Source organism: Oncorhynchus mykiss, chromosome 16, assembly GCF_057628025.1.
Source record: "Oncorhynchus mykiss isolate SJ-2025 chromosome 16, ASM5762802v1, whole genome shotgun sequence".
In the NCBI taxonomy this organism is placed as follows: domain Eukaryota; kingdom Metazoa; phylum Chordata; class Actinopteri; order Salmoniformes; family Salmonidae; genus Oncorhynchus; species Oncorhynchus mykiss.
In genome coordinates, this window is record NC_143037.1 from 14,276,169 (window position 1) to 14,294,652 (window position 18,484).

The 18,484-nt window shown below is 41.4% G+C and overlaps 1 protein-coding gene across 2 annotated transcripts in view; it reads right to left on the bottom strand.

Moving 5' to 3' along the window:
* Positions 1-4,218: 4,218 nt before the first annotated feature.
* Positions 4,219-18,484, bottom strand: part of grid1b (glutamate ionotropic receptor delta type subunit 1b) — a 392,400-nt gene continuing 378,134 nt past the window's right edge. The window contains exons 13-17 of one of the 2 annotated variants that reach the window (XM_036946259.2): positions 16,297-16,492; positions 13,595-13,761; positions 10,602-10,842; positions 9,201-9,339; positions 4,219-6,666 (exon numbers count right to left, since the gene is read on the bottom strand). In XM_036946259.2, coding sequence (XP_036802154.1) covers positions 6,260-6,666; positions 9,201-9,339; positions 10,602-10,842; positions 13,595-13,761; positions 16,297-16,492 — 1,150 coding nt within the window. In that variant the 3' untranslated portion in view covers positions 4,219-6,259. The remainder of the gene's footprint in view (positions 6,667-9,200; positions 9,340-10,601; positions 10,843-13,594; positions 13,762-16,296; positions 16,493-18,484) is intronic. The other variant, XM_036946260.2, reaches the window with a different exon arrangement.

Consider the following 18,484-nt stretch of genomic DNA (forward strand, 5'->3'; position numbering starts at 1 on the left):
AATGTTTAACTAAACAGAAAGGCATTGTAACCATAATATTAACTATGAAGAGAAGGAAACAGTATGAAAGAATGGAAGTGAATATAATGGCGGTTGTGAATTGGGACCTGAAACACTGTTATTTTAGAGGTCGTAGGTGGTGCTGTGAGCCGAGGTGCTGTGAGCTGTAGTCATAATGAAAGAACTGTCTATCCAGTGGTGAAGCTCCCCCCCACTCTGCCTCTGCTTGCTACTAATGGACAGAGGAGAAGACTGATTAGTCACTGAAAGCCCATCAGGCACAGCGTGTGGCCATTAAACACATGGTGACTCCACTGACTGGAACAAATATCAAAGGCTTTTGGCGAGTCCAAATGTGAGGAGCTTAGAGAACAGGAATAACATACATTACATCCTGTGGACTCCCCTCTGTTGATTTTCACTCTCATGCTGTATGACTAAGTGTTATACTATGTGTGATTAACAACTATTTTGGTTGGCTTAAAATACAGCTATTGTAGTGGGCACAAAGTTAATCAATCTTAATCACATTCATTTGTCTTTCTCCATCATCCTCCCATGGCAGCTGACACGGCATCTTCCTACTCTTATAGTAGGAGACCATCAGGCTGCCAGACCTTGGTGAACAAATATCCGTTTGTCACACAAATGATTATTTGTTCTGCAGCGTTTCAGTAAACCCAGGTGCAAAATTCACCTGCGGAAGGGGATTTGAAATTCCAGAAAATTGCCAAGCAGTTTCTCTCTCTGATTGTACTCCAACGGTGCACATCTGTGCCTTGGCGTTATGAATAGATGGCTGAGTGCTGAGGAGGCAGGGTGTTCATCAGTCTGCGACACTCTTAGAAAAAAAGGTTCTTCAGCTGTCCTCATAGAATAACCCTTTTTATTTCCAGGTACAACCCTTTTGGGAAAGGGTTCTTCATGGAACCCAAAATGGTTCTACCTGGAACCGAAATAGTTCTACCTGGAACCGGAAAGGGTTCTTCAAATGGTTATCCTATTGGGATTAGCCAAAAAAGCATTTTATGTTCTAGATAGCACCTGTTTTTCTAAGAATGTAGGGAGAAGGGGCGAGGTTTAGTCAGGTTGCAGGAGCCGCAGGAAGAGAAACCCTTCCTCAGAAGCCTCCCAGTTGGGTGACTGCCAGTCTGCCTCCAACTAATCGCAGAGGGGGCACTCCAATTTAAAACCGTCCATATGATGTGTGTGAAGCCGGGTTTGTGAGGCAGCAATATTTTCTGTGTGTTTTTGGTCACTCCAGCAGCCCTGCTGTGGAGACAGTGGACTGTGACTCAAATTGCTGGTCTGTCTGGCTGACTGACTGACTCAGGGGATTCTTTTGTTTAAACTTAGTGAAAGGAGGAGGGTGTGGATGTGCTGCTGCTACTTGCGCTTTCTTCATCTCCTCCTCCCCTCTCCTGTCCTCTTCTCCTCCCGGCGCCAAGCCCCTGTGTCAGGCTGTGCTGTGCTTCTATCTTCAGACTCACACTAACCACTGCTTTCAGATCAGACAGAACAGCCCAGCCTCTGTCCTCTGTCCTTACCAGCCTCTATAGTACAGGGGAAGGAGTTTGGCTACAAAAAATAACCCTGCATTCATTGTTTTATGAAGATGACAAGATGTGATAGTAAATATAGGGATCTAAAATAATACATAGTGTTGAGACTGAAGATAATACAGTCTTGCAAGAAATATCACATTTTGGTTGTCAACTATTCCTGCCAAAGTCAAGTTAGAGCTCTATTCAGTCTGTACCACTAAATCGTTTTAAGGTTATTTCCTATTGGGCCAACATATGCAGCTTTTACCGTGAACGCCGTCTCCACTAACGCGGGAACATTGCCTTTAAATTTCAATCACTGTATCGCTGAATTTCCGCACCCACTAATATCCCTTCTCCAGGTGGGTGTCAAATCTCATGTCTCCCCCAGTCAGCTGTCATGTAATGACCCATAACACTTCCTCACAACTCTGCTAGGGAGAGATGAATTTACATTTGTATTTTATTTTTTACGAGGTACATCGTCTACAATAAACTCTGAGCCAGAGGCTGCAGGTGAATCTGTCAAATACCACTACTAATGTGTCCAAATGTGAAGATGTTTAATGTTAACAAGCACTAAATCCATATGTACACTGTAGCTTAGAACACTGGTATTACATATACTTTGGTCAAGTATTGCCCAACGGTTTAGGGCTGTACACCCATTTCCCAAAGAACAGATGAATACAACCCTCAGTGTTTTGAATTATGAAAGTCAGGGTCGACAACCTTTAAATACTGAATAATGAAGAACCTGGTGCCACAATCAGAGTGACTTATATATTTATGGAGAGGTCTCCCTTGTAAAAAAGGTCTTCCAACCTCAACGGGACTTCATAGATAAATACATGTTAAATAAAACTCCCATTCTCACCCACTATTACTAAGGTTGTGACACCGCTGTCAGCCATGCCCTCATTTACAGATAGCTGTGACCCCTGCGAAATCAGCCTCTGAAAAGGCAGTCGATTTTTTCAGAGCATGTTCACCTGTGAAGGTAAGAACATGGACATGACTCAAATCTAAATTGTTAGACATTTCTTGAGGGAAATCTACTAAACAGGTAGTGATAAAATGTGATGTGTTGTTTTCTTTTTTTCCTTTCCTGATGTTTATTTGGAGAGGTCTGAGCTACCAGTCGGGGAGATGTTAAATGGGTGAGATTAAACACAGAGGACGGCTGGCATCCTGCACCTCCTGCTTAAATCGGCCCTAATTGACAGAGCAGGAAATTGGAGATGGAGAGGGGGAGAGAGGGGGAGAGAGGGGGAGAGAGGGAGAGATGTATATACACTGTGTACAAAACATTAAGAACATTTGTTCTTTCCATGACATAGATTTACCAGGTGAATCCAGGTTAAAGCTATGATCCCTTATTGATGTCACTTGTTAAATCCACTTCAATCAGTGTAGATGAAGGGGAGGAGACAGGTTAAAGAAGGATTTTTAAGCCTTGAGAAAATTGAGACATGGATTGTGTATGTGTGCCATTCAGGGTGAATGGGCAAGACAAAATATGTAAGTGCCTTTAAACGAGGTATGGTAGTAGGTGTCAGGCACACTGATTTGATTGTGTCAAGAACTGCAAGAACTGTTTTTCCATGCTCAACAGTTTCCCGTGTGTATCAAGAATGGTCCCCAACCCAAAGGACATCCAACCAACTTGAATCAACTGTGGGAAGAATTGGAGTCAACATGGACCAGCATCCCTGTGGAATGCTTTCAACACCTTGTAGAGTCCATGCCCTGATGAATTGAGGCTGTTATGAGGGCAGAAGTGGGGGCAGGTCAATATTAAGAAGGTGTTTCTAATGTTTTGTACACTCAGAGTATACAGGATGTATTCCAACATTGGTACTTGGGTCGTGTCAGCGGATGGCAGGCTTGGCCATGTGATTAAACACCTTCCTCACACGTGCTGAAAGGGGTAGGTACCAATAATGTGTATACCTACAGAAAGAGAACCACGGTACACAATGCAATCTAAAATGAATTATCGATTTGGTAAGGAGTTGGGTGAAATGTCCTCTATTGTGACCATTTGATAATAGAATAAGCTAATGGCTGAGCTTATAGAAAGCATTTAAGAGAAGGAAGCACAGTATCTTCTCTCACACTATTTATAATTAGGAAGACTCTATACAGTGCCTTATTCCAGTATTGTACACGATACATTGAAAATGTAAGGACATGTCATCTCGCAAGCCTACAGTACACACACTGCATGCCAACGTCGACCTCCCCAGCTCTTATGACATCACTGCGTTTTATCTCTGGAACAATCCGATGTCACTGGGGTGGCGTCTATTAATAACATGCAGCCTGTTGAGATGTACAGGTTTAAGTAAAGGCCCTGTGGTGGTGAAGAGATACTGTACTTGTCGGTTGGACAATTCTCAGCTATCTGCTGGAGCACCACCTCAAAGGGATGATTTTTTAAGTTGTATCGTACTGAGAGCATTATGTCAAGCAAATCAAGCAAGGCAGATGGGACTTCTATGGTATCGGTTGTTAGCACTGGAAATGGTTTGCAAAAGATCCAACTGAAGTGCTAATGTTTTCAAAATGTTTAAAAATAAATGAATATAGGAACAGTTTCTATAACAAATGTATAGTATCGTGTGTGCTATCTATCGTCACATGCCCTATGACTCGAAGAAACAAACATATGTAAACCAAATTTCTTTATTAAAGATTAAGAAACTCCAAGCAGCATATTCATAAATTAAATGAGTCTCCGTTGATGTACTGTTACAGACTGGATGATATGATAGCTTTTTTTTTTTATATATTTTTTTCTTGAATCTTGTGGCGTGGGCATTGATACAGTAGTAAGTACACAAGTAAGGCAGTGAAACACTCTCAATCCTTACAGTAGTGTGGAACTTCCCTTTCACCACTATTAGCGGATCATTGGCACAGGTTGTATGCAGAACACAGTGTAAAATGAGATCACTTTGGTTCACATTAGTATCTACTTGTACAACATATACAGGCTTACAACCTCTCCAATTTTGTTTGAAAACCAAGAGCGGGAACACGGGTGACGCAAAACACTTTTGCGGGATGATATTTCGGTTTATTCTCATGACATCACTTCTTTCTCGTTCTTTGCTTTCCTTCAATGGCTCTGAGGGGTGATTTGTCACATTTTCCAAGAGGTGAGGACAAACCTTTTTATTGGTATGTGTATAGATCAGCTATCAGTATTCCTGGTACACAATGTGTTGTGCATATGAACAGTAACCACTGACATTCACTATCTCACTTCCTGGCAATGGGTTCTTCAGTATGATAGGCTAAAGGACGTAAACAGAAAATATACTGCAGGACATAATTGCATTTTAATTGCACTTACGAAAGTCTTGGTAAAGTTTCGCAGTTCATCCTTAGTTGGAAATGTAATATGAACTGCTGCCCTGCAAAGTGCACAGGTTAATCGATGGGAAAATTCTGTTAATTTTATGAACAGAGTTCCATCAGTATTTAGACAGTAGGATATGTCACCTGTACTGCTATTACACTGTAATAGTTTAGAATGTTTATATCACTCCTTTATCTTCCATCTACCTTGGTGATAATTACTCCATTACAAATTATAAACATGAGACATTACAATAGTATATATCTACTTTTCTCCATCTGCAGTTGAAATGACTTAACTACTCTGAAAGGAGACAAACTGTATACAACTTTTCAACAATAAATCCTTCAGTAAAAAATGAACACAGATTTTTCGAATTAGCTTTTTTTGTTGTTAAAAATAACATTTTCCTGTTTTAAACATCCCTCCCACACAACTAAGGAAACATATGGTATACATCGTCAGGGACATGATTCAGTCAAGACATTTCCTTTGAACATTCTCCTAACGTAAGCCTAACTCTAAGGTCTGGCCTTAGCAATGTGAGACGTTTGACTGATGTTACGCTGTACACGGCACCCTTAGTACCAGCTTTGTTTGGTGTTGGGAGCTGACTGACACTAAATCTCCCTATGTCTTTGACAACGTAGGGCTGAAATTGAGCTCTATGAAATACCTTCCATTTCAAAAATATGTAGAACTCATAAGAGACAATTACTTCAGTTTCAGTCTTTATCAATGATTCTCTAAGACTTTAAAGTAGGAAAACAAAAACACCTTGAAAAATGTATATGCCTTACAAACAAAATGAATCCCTCTGTTGGGAATATTCTCCTCTGATACTGCTCTATAGATATGGTTGTTGTTACAGTGGTACATAACAGTTGGTGTTCTACATTATGTCTCTATGGTGCATGGCCATCTAAGAATGAACTGTGAAGAGACATCTTTTATTTCGGCACTTAGAAAACAATCACAATGAATTTGCGTCATTATTCATATAGAACAAAATTTACAAAGCCATTCAAACAGTCGTTTTTTTTAATATCATTTTTTTTATCTTGTTTTTTTTATTTGTAACTCAACTTCAAAAATTGAGAATATTCAAAATACACTTTTACTTCACTTCGTTCTCTCAGTATTTACAAATATATACAAGTAAAACTTTCTGTTCTTTCGACGACGTTGGTTGTTCAACAGGTAATAAAAATCTCTTATTTTTCTCGTTTGTAGACTTTCATATTTTTTTTCTTCATATATTTTTCAACAATCCCCCCAGAATATCAGGTGAGGGGAAGGACATGTGACATTGAGATGGCACCATTAGATGGATGTACTGTGGGTGGACTCAATGGCTTCTGGGATGGGTCCTCCGGGAACTCCCTGATATGACATTGGCATGGGCGTCTTGGCGGGACTCTGTCGGAACAGCCCCCCGTTGGGAGCTCTGTGTTTGCACTGAATGGAGGGGATGGTGGAGCTGCTGAGGGGGTGGTGGGGGAGGGTGCTGCCAGGGCCCTGAGCTAGTGTCCGACCCAGGCCCCCCCCATGACCCTCCCCTGGGAGATAAGCGCTCACAGACAGGCCCGTGCCCGGGTAGTCCCGCACAGACTCCAGCTGCTGGCTGGGCTGCATGCTGCCGATGTCCAGCGCAGAGATCTCGATAGACGGGCCGGGGATCTGCTTGTGCGCCCTGTCCTCGTCCATAAGATTGTTCATACGCTGATGCACCTGTTCCAGATTCACCTCCTTGTCCTAGAGTGTGAGAGAGAGAGACAGGGAGGGAGAGACACAGAGGCTGAGATGGGCTGTTCCACAGGCTTTTCACCAGCTCCAAACATTTACTTCCACTCTCCCTTCCTTAGTTTTTTTGAGGTGGTTTGTTTCCCAAGCCTCTTTGATTGTTTCACTCAACATGCTTGTCGGGTAATGTTCGTTGTAAGTGCCCAATTGGAATTGAGGTGACTCAATTACAGTTGTATAGAATGTGCACCTTGAAATCAAACTTGGCCAGTGGACATAGACAGTTTGATGTTTAGTAAGGGGTGTCAAATCTTTGACAGACAACACCAATACTGGAGCCAAACCATATCCTGACCTCTACTGACTTTTCTAGGTTGCCATGCAACCTTAGGCTTCTGTGAACCCACTCAAGCATTTGTGGACAGGAAAAGTAACCTAAGGATATGAGGCATTTCTGAGGCTACGGTAAGTGCAATGTAACATATTACATGCCACATGAAGACGGTTATAAAGGAACAACGCATTGCTGATGCTACAGGAAATATAGTACAATGTCAAGTTGAAGTATTATATTCAGTGCCTTATTGTGATGGTCATACATGTACAACTAATTTCTGACGCTACAGTATTTTGTTGCAAATTGAGGTAATATATTGGTGTCCCATTAAGATGCCCAAACATGTATACATGGGCTTCTACAGTGTTATTTAAAAAAATAAGTATATATCATTTGCTGACAAAATATGTTACATCGGCACATCTAGATAGAGGACAAGAAGCTTTATGGTAGCAGGAATCACTAGTCAATCAGGAGAAGAATCCTTGCACTTGGTGGCTACATTAGGCTACTTTGTCGGCAGGTGCAGCTTGGCTCCAGTAGTGGTCTGACAAGACGATTATATTAGTTAAATTACTGAATATGAAGACAACATCCACGTTGATCCCTATGTGCAGCACATATACAACACAATACATTGCAGAGGTTAAGCTTCTACATATGGAGGACAAGCGCAACCAATGAAAATAATACATGTTTTTGGAATGATGACATAATCAGAAATGTGAATCTACGATGATGGGTGATGACTTGTTATTCTATGCTCATCTACCACATGATCTACACATGAAAAAATATTTGATCATATTGCACACTGGGAAATGAAGAAGTCCTATATTTCAATCATCTTTATGTGATATTGGAGATTAGGAACAAGCCTACATGCAATTTTGGAGACTAACCTAATGCACTGGAAATACTGTGCAATTATAATGGATGTTGTTTGGCAACATAGATGCAGAAATATTTTTTTTTTTTAAATTACTCCTCTCATACTGCCAGACTGTATGTGTTGGAGTTGAATAATTTAAGACACGAACCTTCGAAGAGATCAGTGTTGCGTCAAACAGCGCAACTAAACGCCACTTTGATTCTACAGCGCATCGACTACTCTTCCTCTTGTCAATACCAACTGCCTGTCAGAAGCACATTCAACCACAGCCTCCCAACTAAAAATAGAAAACAAAGTCTTCTAGAGGAGATCCGAAATATTACTACGCCACTTAATCCATCTTGACACATTAGATTCCAGACAACAACAGTGTTTCCCACATCAGTTTGAACCTTCCCGGAATGTACAAATATGTATCTTGATATGATTTGTTCTGAATACTTTATCAACAGAGACGTCGATTATAGGAATTAATTTACGGCAGTATCAATCCAGTATCATAAAAAAACTCCCAAAGCTAATTAAAACATCTCAGCCAAGGCTATTGTTTTAGCAGACTGGCTCCTCATTAAAATATGTTTATAATCTCGCTGCATTGGCGGCACGCCTAAACAAATAGCTGCCTCAAATTAAACCACCGCATCGGTGTTTTAATAAGAGTGTGTTGATTTAAATTGAGAGGAAATAACACCATGCTCTACGGTGTGAAAGCTTTGGTAATGCAGAAACAACTCTTATAACAAAACTATAAAACCACTCTATCCATCCATGGTGAGCCTGACATTGTTTGAATTACTTATCTAGGCTTGAGTAAGCTGTTTTCAAAATGTCCTCCGTAGGTCCTGTATTGTGGTTGTTTGTATTGTGGTATTGTGGCTGATCTCTGTATCTGTAACACATTCTACACACCAACTGTGTCAAACTTTACGAACACATTTAGAGATATGTATGCATTTACAAAGGCCGTTATCCGAGTTCTGCACTGCTTATAACAACTGTTATAACGCACTGTCTATAGTATAAGGCACAATAAAGCGTCATAATGAGGTAGTTCATAGAAAATGTCACTGAATTAAATTTCTCTTATTCCCCATACAATGTTTCTAAGTGAGGCCCTCGTCATGCATCCAACCATTACGAAAAAAACTAACCAAAAAAGCAGAAGGAACAGAATAAGAAAATAGGAGGATTGCCAATGATGGGAAAGATGGTGTTGTGGAGTTTTAGATCAAGATGGCCCCCCAAGCCCAGTCAGACAGAGCAGAGTGCCCCTTAAATGCAGCAGCACAAATCAGATCTTAGGAGCTCTATTCTGACCTGTGTCAATAGCTTCTGCTTCATCCCAGTCTCTTTCTCTCTCTGTCCAAATGTCCTTCCTCCCTTCCGATGAAGCAGTGGTAATCTCATTATATGTCAATGGACCAGAAACCCTTGCCAGTCTGTAATCCTTAGTAACCTGCACGAGATCATAGAACAGTCAAGAATAAGAACGGATGGATGTCCACATTGACATATAATAGCAATAAGATGTCACACAGTGAATTACTAGGGATTATAAACTGGGTGGTTCGCGCCCTGAATGCTGATTGGATGAAAGCCATGGTATATCAGACCGTATACTACGGGTATGACAAAACATTATTTTTACTGTTCTAATTACGTTGGTAACCAGTTTACAATAGCAATAAGGCACCTCGGGGGTTTGTGGTATATGGCCAATATACCATGGCTAAGGGCTGTATCCAGGCACTCCGCGTTGCGTCGTGCAGAAGAACGGACCTTTGCCGTGTTACATTGGCCAAATACCACACCCCCCCTGTGCCTTATTGCTTAATTGTGGACTGGGTTGGACAGAAACAGTGGCTCTTATTGCTGTGGGGTGACGCATGCAAGCGTCCAGTTTCTGCTCAAACTTTAGTTTAGAGATCCATGTCAAACCATGTTAACTTGTCTCATGTTATATGCACGGGAGAGTCACTCATGCGAGAGGTCTTGATAGACATAGAATTAGAATAGTAATTTAATAAGATCTCTATGTTGGTATACATCATGTTGACATCATCGCAGTAACTTGAGTGGATTAAACTCATAAGAAAGGCTTAAAGTGAACTGGCATTGATGCATAAGGTGTAATCAGTGTAAATCAGCTTAGCAGGCACTTATCTGGTGAAAGTGCAACGAGAATCAATGAAAAGTGTTCTCTGTGGTAGGCAGTGTGAATGTGTTAACAGTTCAGGGTAAGGAAGCTGTCTTGGTAATCAATGGGTTTTGATTATTTCAGGAATACTAATTTTACGGGGAACTTAAAACAAAATCGATACTGACGTCTTCTCAGAAATGTGTTATCCTGAAGGCAGCTAAAGGGTTTATTGACGTAATTAACATACATCAATGAATATGTTCAAATTCAAAGAGTTTTGAAAAATACCAATAATCTAGATGGAAATATTAGAGTAAGAAAATGATAAAGGGGATTTGTCTTCATCTGTGAGCTGTGTGAGGTACGTATGCCATACAAAAACAGATGGATTTGGTTTCAGAGAATGGGAAGGTGATAGATAGGGGGGACCAAATTGTATTTCAATCTGAGCACAATCTACAACTGTGTGTTCAGTAGCTCCACTAAATGGTGGTCTGCAGCTACTGTAGATTCTTAAAGTAGAGTGCGGTAGTGTCCTCCCCCTGTTGCCCTGTCCTCTGGGCTCTGTGCTCGGTCACCTCTTTGGGCTGCTCTTGCCCGCAGCGGTTGCTGTTCCACCACATCTCCAGGCCAGCAACCAGGCAGGCCAGCAGCAGTCCTGCAGCCAGGACGCAGAAAACCCCTGCGAAGCTGTGTAGTTTCAGGGACCGCCCATCGGGCGTGGCGTTGGAATGGCTGTTGAGGTCGCAGCGGCCCATACGAGGCCACCACTTCTGCTTCAGGATGTCCAGGTCTCCTTTCTCCTGCAGCTCCAGGATCCTGCATTGAGGGGAAATATCTGGGTGTAAGAGGGTCCTAAAGTCCTTATTTCTAAAATCCTTTCTGTAACAGCCTTCAAACTTAGTACAATAGCAGAGGAAGCTTTCCTGAAAACAGGCTGTTGTACTAAGTTTGAAGGCTGCTAAACAAAGGATTATAGGAATAAGGACTCTGGGACCCTAGTTGCATTATAATTACCATTTGTATGCTATCATGTCACTAAAGTAACAATGAAAAATAGACCTGCTGTATCTTCTGCAGATTAAAGCATTAATTTGTGACCATTCCCACAGCATAGTGTTTTAGTGATTTGTTGAATTATGCTTGCGCAGTGAATTAAACCCCCACAGTAAACTTCATTAAATGTCAGCTTTTGTAGTCCTTCACTGACACAAATTAAATCCAAAATAAAACAAGAATGAAGAACTGCTTAATTAAAAGAAAAGGAGCCGTGGCGAGGAGGGAAAGACCATTATCAGAGTACCGCCCCTGTGGGCAAACAGTCATTTCTGAGATGAAAAGGAGCACATGGCGAATTTGTAAGGTTATGGATGGACGAGGGCGCTGAGGGAGGGATGGAGGGAGGAGAATGGATGATGATGATGATGGGACAAGGGACGGTAGCAAGTAAGATGAATCCGTCTCTGTAGAGGAGATGACATCCTGGTTCAGCCCGTTATTACCCCCTAAGCATCCCAGCTGTCCTCAAAGCACATTACCATCCCACCACCACCACCACTATTTCTGTTAGCCCAGGATTTCCCAGGCGGATATTCATCCAGGCCATTATGAGTAGAGACAGGGGGACAGTGTTCAGTTCAGTGGGGATAAGCATTATAGGAGATCTTCCATGGAAGGACCTCATTGCTTAAGCTCTGACCCCGGTCTTCCCCTGCTATGGCCCTGCATACTAAGTGTGCACTCAGAAGGGCCCTGATGAAGAACACCTCGGAAAGATTGGAGAGGATTTAAGTGTTCCAACACATTGACCTCTGGTGATTTATCAAATGTGTGGCTTCCATGAGCCCCAGATCAAACCTGATCTAAGCATGACTAGCTGGCTGACACTGGTTCTGCTTTGTAGAAGGATCATTGTCCCTATCCTAAGCGTTTTAGTCACTAGAACGGCAGATCTTTCTGGTTGTGAAGTTGGGATAGCACTCAAACAACAGAAACGGTTTATTTTCACTGAGTTGAACAGAGTTGGATTTCTTAACTAAAAGATAGTGTGACTAAACATTTTTGGTTGTTTTCACGGAACTGTTATACGTGAGAAGAATCAATACAAGATATGTGGGAATGTAGTCAAGACTCAGGGATTTTGGGATTCATTTTGGGGATATGCTTGGCCAATATCCTTGGCCAATACACAGTCCTAATTAGTTACATGTGATTATGGAGAGATTTAGACAATCAGCATGTAAAATCTGCCGGCTTCTGTTATCTTCGCAATGGGATCAATTTGCAATGGATAATACAAAGGAGAAAAAACTGCAACTAAAAGACCAAAGATTTTGTGTTAAATGTTGTTAAGATTTGAAGACATTGCCTAGGTATTTCGTTCAAATCTGAATCATTAACCATTTTCATGGAAATAATTAGCAGAATCATGTTAACTCATATTGAATAATTCCTCTAACTCAGCTGTTCATGACTGTAACCCGGACTTATAGTAAAAAAGTTCAACTTTCCTTTAAGGATAAGTGCAGTGATCCCCTACTCTGTAAATCAAACACATCACGTGGCTCCTCAAGGGTGGTTTAGTGAGAAGTAATAAAAAAGAATAGCATTATATGACCACATTCTAACTGTGCTGCAATGTATACATCTGGTAATATATCATTTCATGGGGAAACAGCATTCGAAGGGCATTAAAATCGTGCATTAAGTAACTGTGAATGACAGAACTGTAGTAACTCCCCAGCTAACACATTCGGTTCCATGGAAGTTGCTGGAAAGTATGTTTTTGGTTTCAACCTTGGTTGTGGGAACAAAGCCATACGTTTCCTGAGGGGTAAACTGAACCATTTTTAAAACGTCTTGACAACAGAAAGCCAAGCAAAGCCAAGCAACTATTCTGCACCATTCCAATAAAGTTGCAGTAAGGTTGTATGCAAAATATCCATAGGACAACCAAGCTCTAAGAAGCATATGTTTCTCAGAACGTTATGTGCTAGCTGGGTCCTAACCTTTATTAAAAGCATTTTGACTAGTGTTTTTACTACAAAGTGAATTTATTAAAACATTGTCTTAGTGGGCCTTTCATTTCCTCATCAAACTCCCCCTAAAATGGATGAGTATAACCACCGAATGACCTCTCAGCCAATTACGGCCTTCAATTACCTCAGGCGCTGTCAACCATCAGTGATTATGTTTATGACTTTTATGAAGCAGAGAAAGTAATTAGGAATCAAAGTAGGTGTGCGTTAAACCATATGCACTTAAGACTTATTTATTTCCAAAAAGGGGTAGAAGGAAGAGATGAGGTGATGAAAGGAGAGGGAGAGGTGAGGAGAAGAAGATACTGAATAGAACTGATGATAAAGCGTTGGTATATCCTTAATGCATAAACATTGTAATGAAACGAGGGAGTAGCACGAGGTTTCGAGTCCAGAATCGATTTTCCAAAGCCGGACATGTTACCTCTGCTCTAAGAAAGCTAGTTCCCTTTGGGGGAGCAATAATAATGCTTATCAACGCCAGGGTCGTTACAATATAGATGGTGTATAATGAGGTTGGTGGCGTTGCTCACTTCTGGGAGAAGAGGTCTCTGTAGGGACTCCCATGCTGCATGGCGATGCCGTAGCCTTTGCTGCTCATGCTGTTTCCTGTGACGGTGATGGTGCAGTCATCGTCCGTCAGCGCGGCATACTCCACCACAGCCATGTCCCACAGGAAGGCATACGGGCCCTTCTTCGCCTGAAGAGGAATGACAATCAATGACCCTGCTAATGATCCAGATGCTATACATGCTGCCTATATAATAACATTGTTTTCCATGATAGAACCTAAAGGATGATAAATGTCAATGTGAAGTCTGGAGAAGGCCGATCCAGTGCCTCCGGAAAGGTAATCAGATCCTTTTTCCACATTTTGTTATGTTACAGCTTATTTCTAAAATTAATTAAATTGTTTTTTTCCCCTCATCCATCTACACACAATACCCCATAATGACAAAGAAAAAACAGGTTTTTAGAATTGTTTGCAAATGTATTAAATATAAATCTCAGAAATATTTGATTCAGACCCTTTACTCAAAAGTTTGTTGAAGCACATTTGGCAGCGATTCCAGCCATGAGTCTTCTTGGGTATGATGCTACAGGCTTGGCACACCTGTATTTGGGGAGTTTCTCCCATTGGATGGGGAACCTCGCTCGGGTTCGATTGGGTTCAAGTCTTGGCTCTGGCTTGGCCACTCAAGGACATTCAGAGAAGCTGCCACTCCTGCATTGTCTTGGCTGTGTGCCAAGTCTGAGGTCCTGAGCGCTCTGGAGCAGGTTTTCATCAAGGATCTCTCTGTACTTCATCTTTCCTTGATCCTGACTAGTCTCCCAGTCCCTGCCACTGAAAAACATCCCCACAACATGATTCTGCCACCACCAGGCTTAACCATAGGGACGGTTCCAGGTTTTTTTCAAACTTGACTCTTGGCATTCAGGCCAAATAGTTCAATCTTGATTTCTTCAGACCAGAGCATCTTGTTTCTTATGGTTTGAGAGTCTTCAGGTGCCTTTTGGAAAACTCCAAGCGGGCTGTCATGTGCCTTTTACAGAGGAGTGGCTTAATTCTACCATAAAGGCCTTATTGTTGGAGTGCTATAGAGATGGTTGTCCTTCTGGAAGGTTCTCCTATCTCCACAGAGGAACTGGAGTTCTGTCAGAGTGACCATCAGGTTCTTGGTCACCTCCCTGACCAAGGCCCTTCACCCCTGATTGAACAGTTTGATCAGTCGACCAGCTCTAGGAAGAGTCTTGGTGTTTCCAAACTCCTTCTTTTAAGAATGATGGAGGCCACTGTGTTCTTGGGAACCTTCAATGCTGTAGAAATGTTTTGGTACCCTTCCCCAGATCTGTGCCTCAACACAATCCTGTATCAGAGCTCTACGGACAATTCCTTTGCCCTCATGGCTTGGTTTTTGCTCTGACATGCACTGTCAACTGTGGGACATTATATAGACAGGTGTGTGCCTTTCAAAATCATGTCCAGTCAATTGAATTTAACACAGGTGGACTCCAATGAAGTTGTAGAAACATCTCAAGGATAATCAATGGAAACAGGATGCATCTGAGTTTTATTTAGAGTCTCATGGCAAGAGGTCTGAAACCTTATGTAAACTAATTATTTCTGCTTTAATACATACGCAACAAAAATCTAAAAACCTGTTTTCACTTTGTCATTTTGGGCTATTGTGTGTAGATTGATGAGGAAAAACATTTATTTAATACATTTTTAGACTAAGCCTGTAATGTAAAACAATTTGGGACTTTCCGAATGTATTTTATGTGGGAACGACTGTGAACATAGTATCCCAATTCCATGAAGGTGTAGGACTCTAATGAATATGCAGTACCTTGGTAAAACAGACGCACTTCCATCCATTTACTGTATAGGTTTCTTTTCTAGGTTGATTCTCATTGTAGACTGGGCTATTTGTTAACTTGCGCTTTTGATACAAAAACCTTTTAACTCAGAAACAGAAGGTGATGTGTGTTTTGATGTTGTCTCCACATAATTGCTACCTCCTTACAGCACTCTCTCCTTTTGTGAGTCCTCAATGGACTGACCCAGAAACACACTGCTACAAAGGCAGACATTGTCTGTTGACAAACACAAATACATCTGCCGTGCTGCTAAGAGGCTTAGTTGGCTGAGTTTGATAAAAAAAATCCTTTGTTGTGCAGTATAAAGACTAAATGTCTTTATACAGCACCTCTGTTTCCCTCCTCTAGATTGTCAGAATAGCTGCTGGTAGCTAATTGAAATTGACTTGCATTGGAGAAAAGAAAAGACAATGCAAGAATGCTAATTCAAATGTGAACACAGACCGAATTCGAAGACACATGTCATAGTACTTCCCAGCATATGGGTAGGCAAAGTGCTAGTGCTGTTCTTCCTTAGCTATTTATTACAGGCCGTTTATGAGATTAACCAGTGTAATTGGTACAAATGTCACAAAACAGCACTTGCAGTTTTTCCAGACTGACAGATCGTCAAAGACAATGTTGAATTTGCCTATCTAATTGGTTTGAAATATTGTGGAACTACAGGCGCAGAATTGAGCGAGAACAGTATGACTCCATACTGTGAAATGACTATGAAACGACAATATTATACTGTTTTCTCTTTTCGTCGAAATACACAGTAGCTAAGCAAAACAACCTAAAGTGATTGCCAGCCTGTACTCAGGAATCCTCTCTGTATTGGCATATACCTGCCTTGTCTTTGTCAACCTACCTTGCGGATGCCCTCTGAGGGACTGGACACAGAGTAATCATGGCCGTTGTTCTTACTGATGGTCCTCCACAGCTCTGCGAATGTGCTGTCCTGCTCCAGAGGGTTGGTGCCCTTGTTCTTGAAGTAGTCGTAGACGGCTGAGTCTCTCACGGTGCCGTAGGACACGTCCATCTGCCTGGACAGGTCCTGGAATGTCCTGTAGAGACATAGAGGGAAGAACACAGAGAAATACATCAAGTCAAATGTATAACAAGACAGATATTGTGTGTACAGTAAAGTACACTGTTAAGTGTACTTTGGGTACTTTTTACATGGGTGTAATTTGTACATGCGTGTAATTTGTACATGGGTGTTCAATTTAGAAAGATGAGTTACTCTACTCAAAATGTTACCAATGTAATAGTAGATTTTGTCAACTTAACTTGATTTCCTGAATTGACATATTTCAAAGAAACGAGTTAACTTAAGGCAATAGCAAACATGGCATACCTCACGAATGATGGCGCGCCCCCCATTGGGCTATTGAGATATGTATTTTACACATTTCTGTTATCGCGTGACCACAGATTATACATTATATTGACCAGATCTTCAAGTGGCCGCTCTAACAATGAAAATAAATGTCTTAAAAAAATGGAAGACAGTTAGCCTGGGTACCAGTCTCTTAACTAATCCACTCCCTGTACTCCATATCACTTGCCAAAGACTCTTTGGCAATGACAAAGAGTAGCAAAGAGTGGAATGTTAGGTAAAGATACTGGTACTCAGACTGCAAGGCAGTCGGAGGAGGCAAGATAAATGAGTGGGCAAATACGCTTGTGAACAACAGGCACAATTCCGATATAAAGTGTTTTTTCTGAAAGTTGCCGGGATGTCACGTGTCCTATTTATGTCAGTACACTTGTAATAACCTAGTCATTCTGAAACGTATATTAGATCTGATGTTGGAGTGGTCCTGGAAATGATGACTATGAAATATAATTTTTTTTAACATTTCCTTCATCCAAATTGTATACTTTCTCATTGACCATCATACAAAAACTCCTTGCTCGGTGAGCGGAAAAATCGCTACCTCCTGGAGAAGACAGATTTTGGGCCCAGTTATCCCTCTCACTTCGACTCTTCCTCTCTGGTGTGACTCAGAAATTTCAGTCAATTACTATAGCTCATTCCTTGGGCCAATCAGTGTAATTTTGTAAATGCCGGATCTGTATGGCAAGACACACCATTCACCCAAGTCTCATCAAAATTGGACACGTGCTGTCTGAGATATCGCATATGACTATAATACAAACAAACAGACAGATGGAGACCGATCCACAGTCTCTCCCCGATTTTATCATGGGGGACAACAAATCTATTTTGTAACAGTGTAAATTGAGGATAGGCTTATATGGATGTCAGATGTATGCTCACAGTGAGACAGCTCCAAACTGGCAGGTGGGCCAGCTGTTACATAGCAGTGCTCTGTTTAGACACTCGCTGTGTCATAACGTATAAACAGTCCAGGGGAAAAAATGGGCACAGTTTTTTATGTACATCTCTAGACAGGAAGTAATGATGCTGATGAGTTGTTTGCTTATTAGCTAGTTAACACCAGAGGAAGCACAGGAAATAATTTAAGAGGAGAAGTAAAGGGACATTGTTTTCACATTAACATTAAAGGTGGGGAAGTCTGACTTTTAATCAAAACCTACTCTTAAAGAAATGAATCGCTTTTGTGCTGGATCAGATCAGTGTATCACAAAAAAGCAACAAGCAATTTACACACAGCTCAGTTCTGAAAACGAGTGAGGAAAACAGCTTTATGTAATGAAGAAATTAGCAACACTAAACTTACAGAACAATCAAGTGTCTAGAACTTGAATTATCTTACTGTCACGCCCTAATCTGTTTCACATGTCTTTCTGCTTGTCTCCACCCCCCTCCAGTTGTCACCCATTTTCCCCATTATCCCCAGTGTACTTATTCACCAGAATACCACCCTGCATACCACTGCTGGCTTGCTTCTGAAGCTAAGCAGGGTTAGGCCTGGTCAGTCCCTGGATGGGAGACCAGGTGGTGTTGGAAGGCCAGTAGGAGGCATTCTTTCTTCTGGTCTAAGAAAACATCCCAATGCCCCAGGGCAGTGATTGGGGACGGTGCTGTCTTTCGTATGGGATGTTAAACGGGTGTCCTGGCTCTCTGA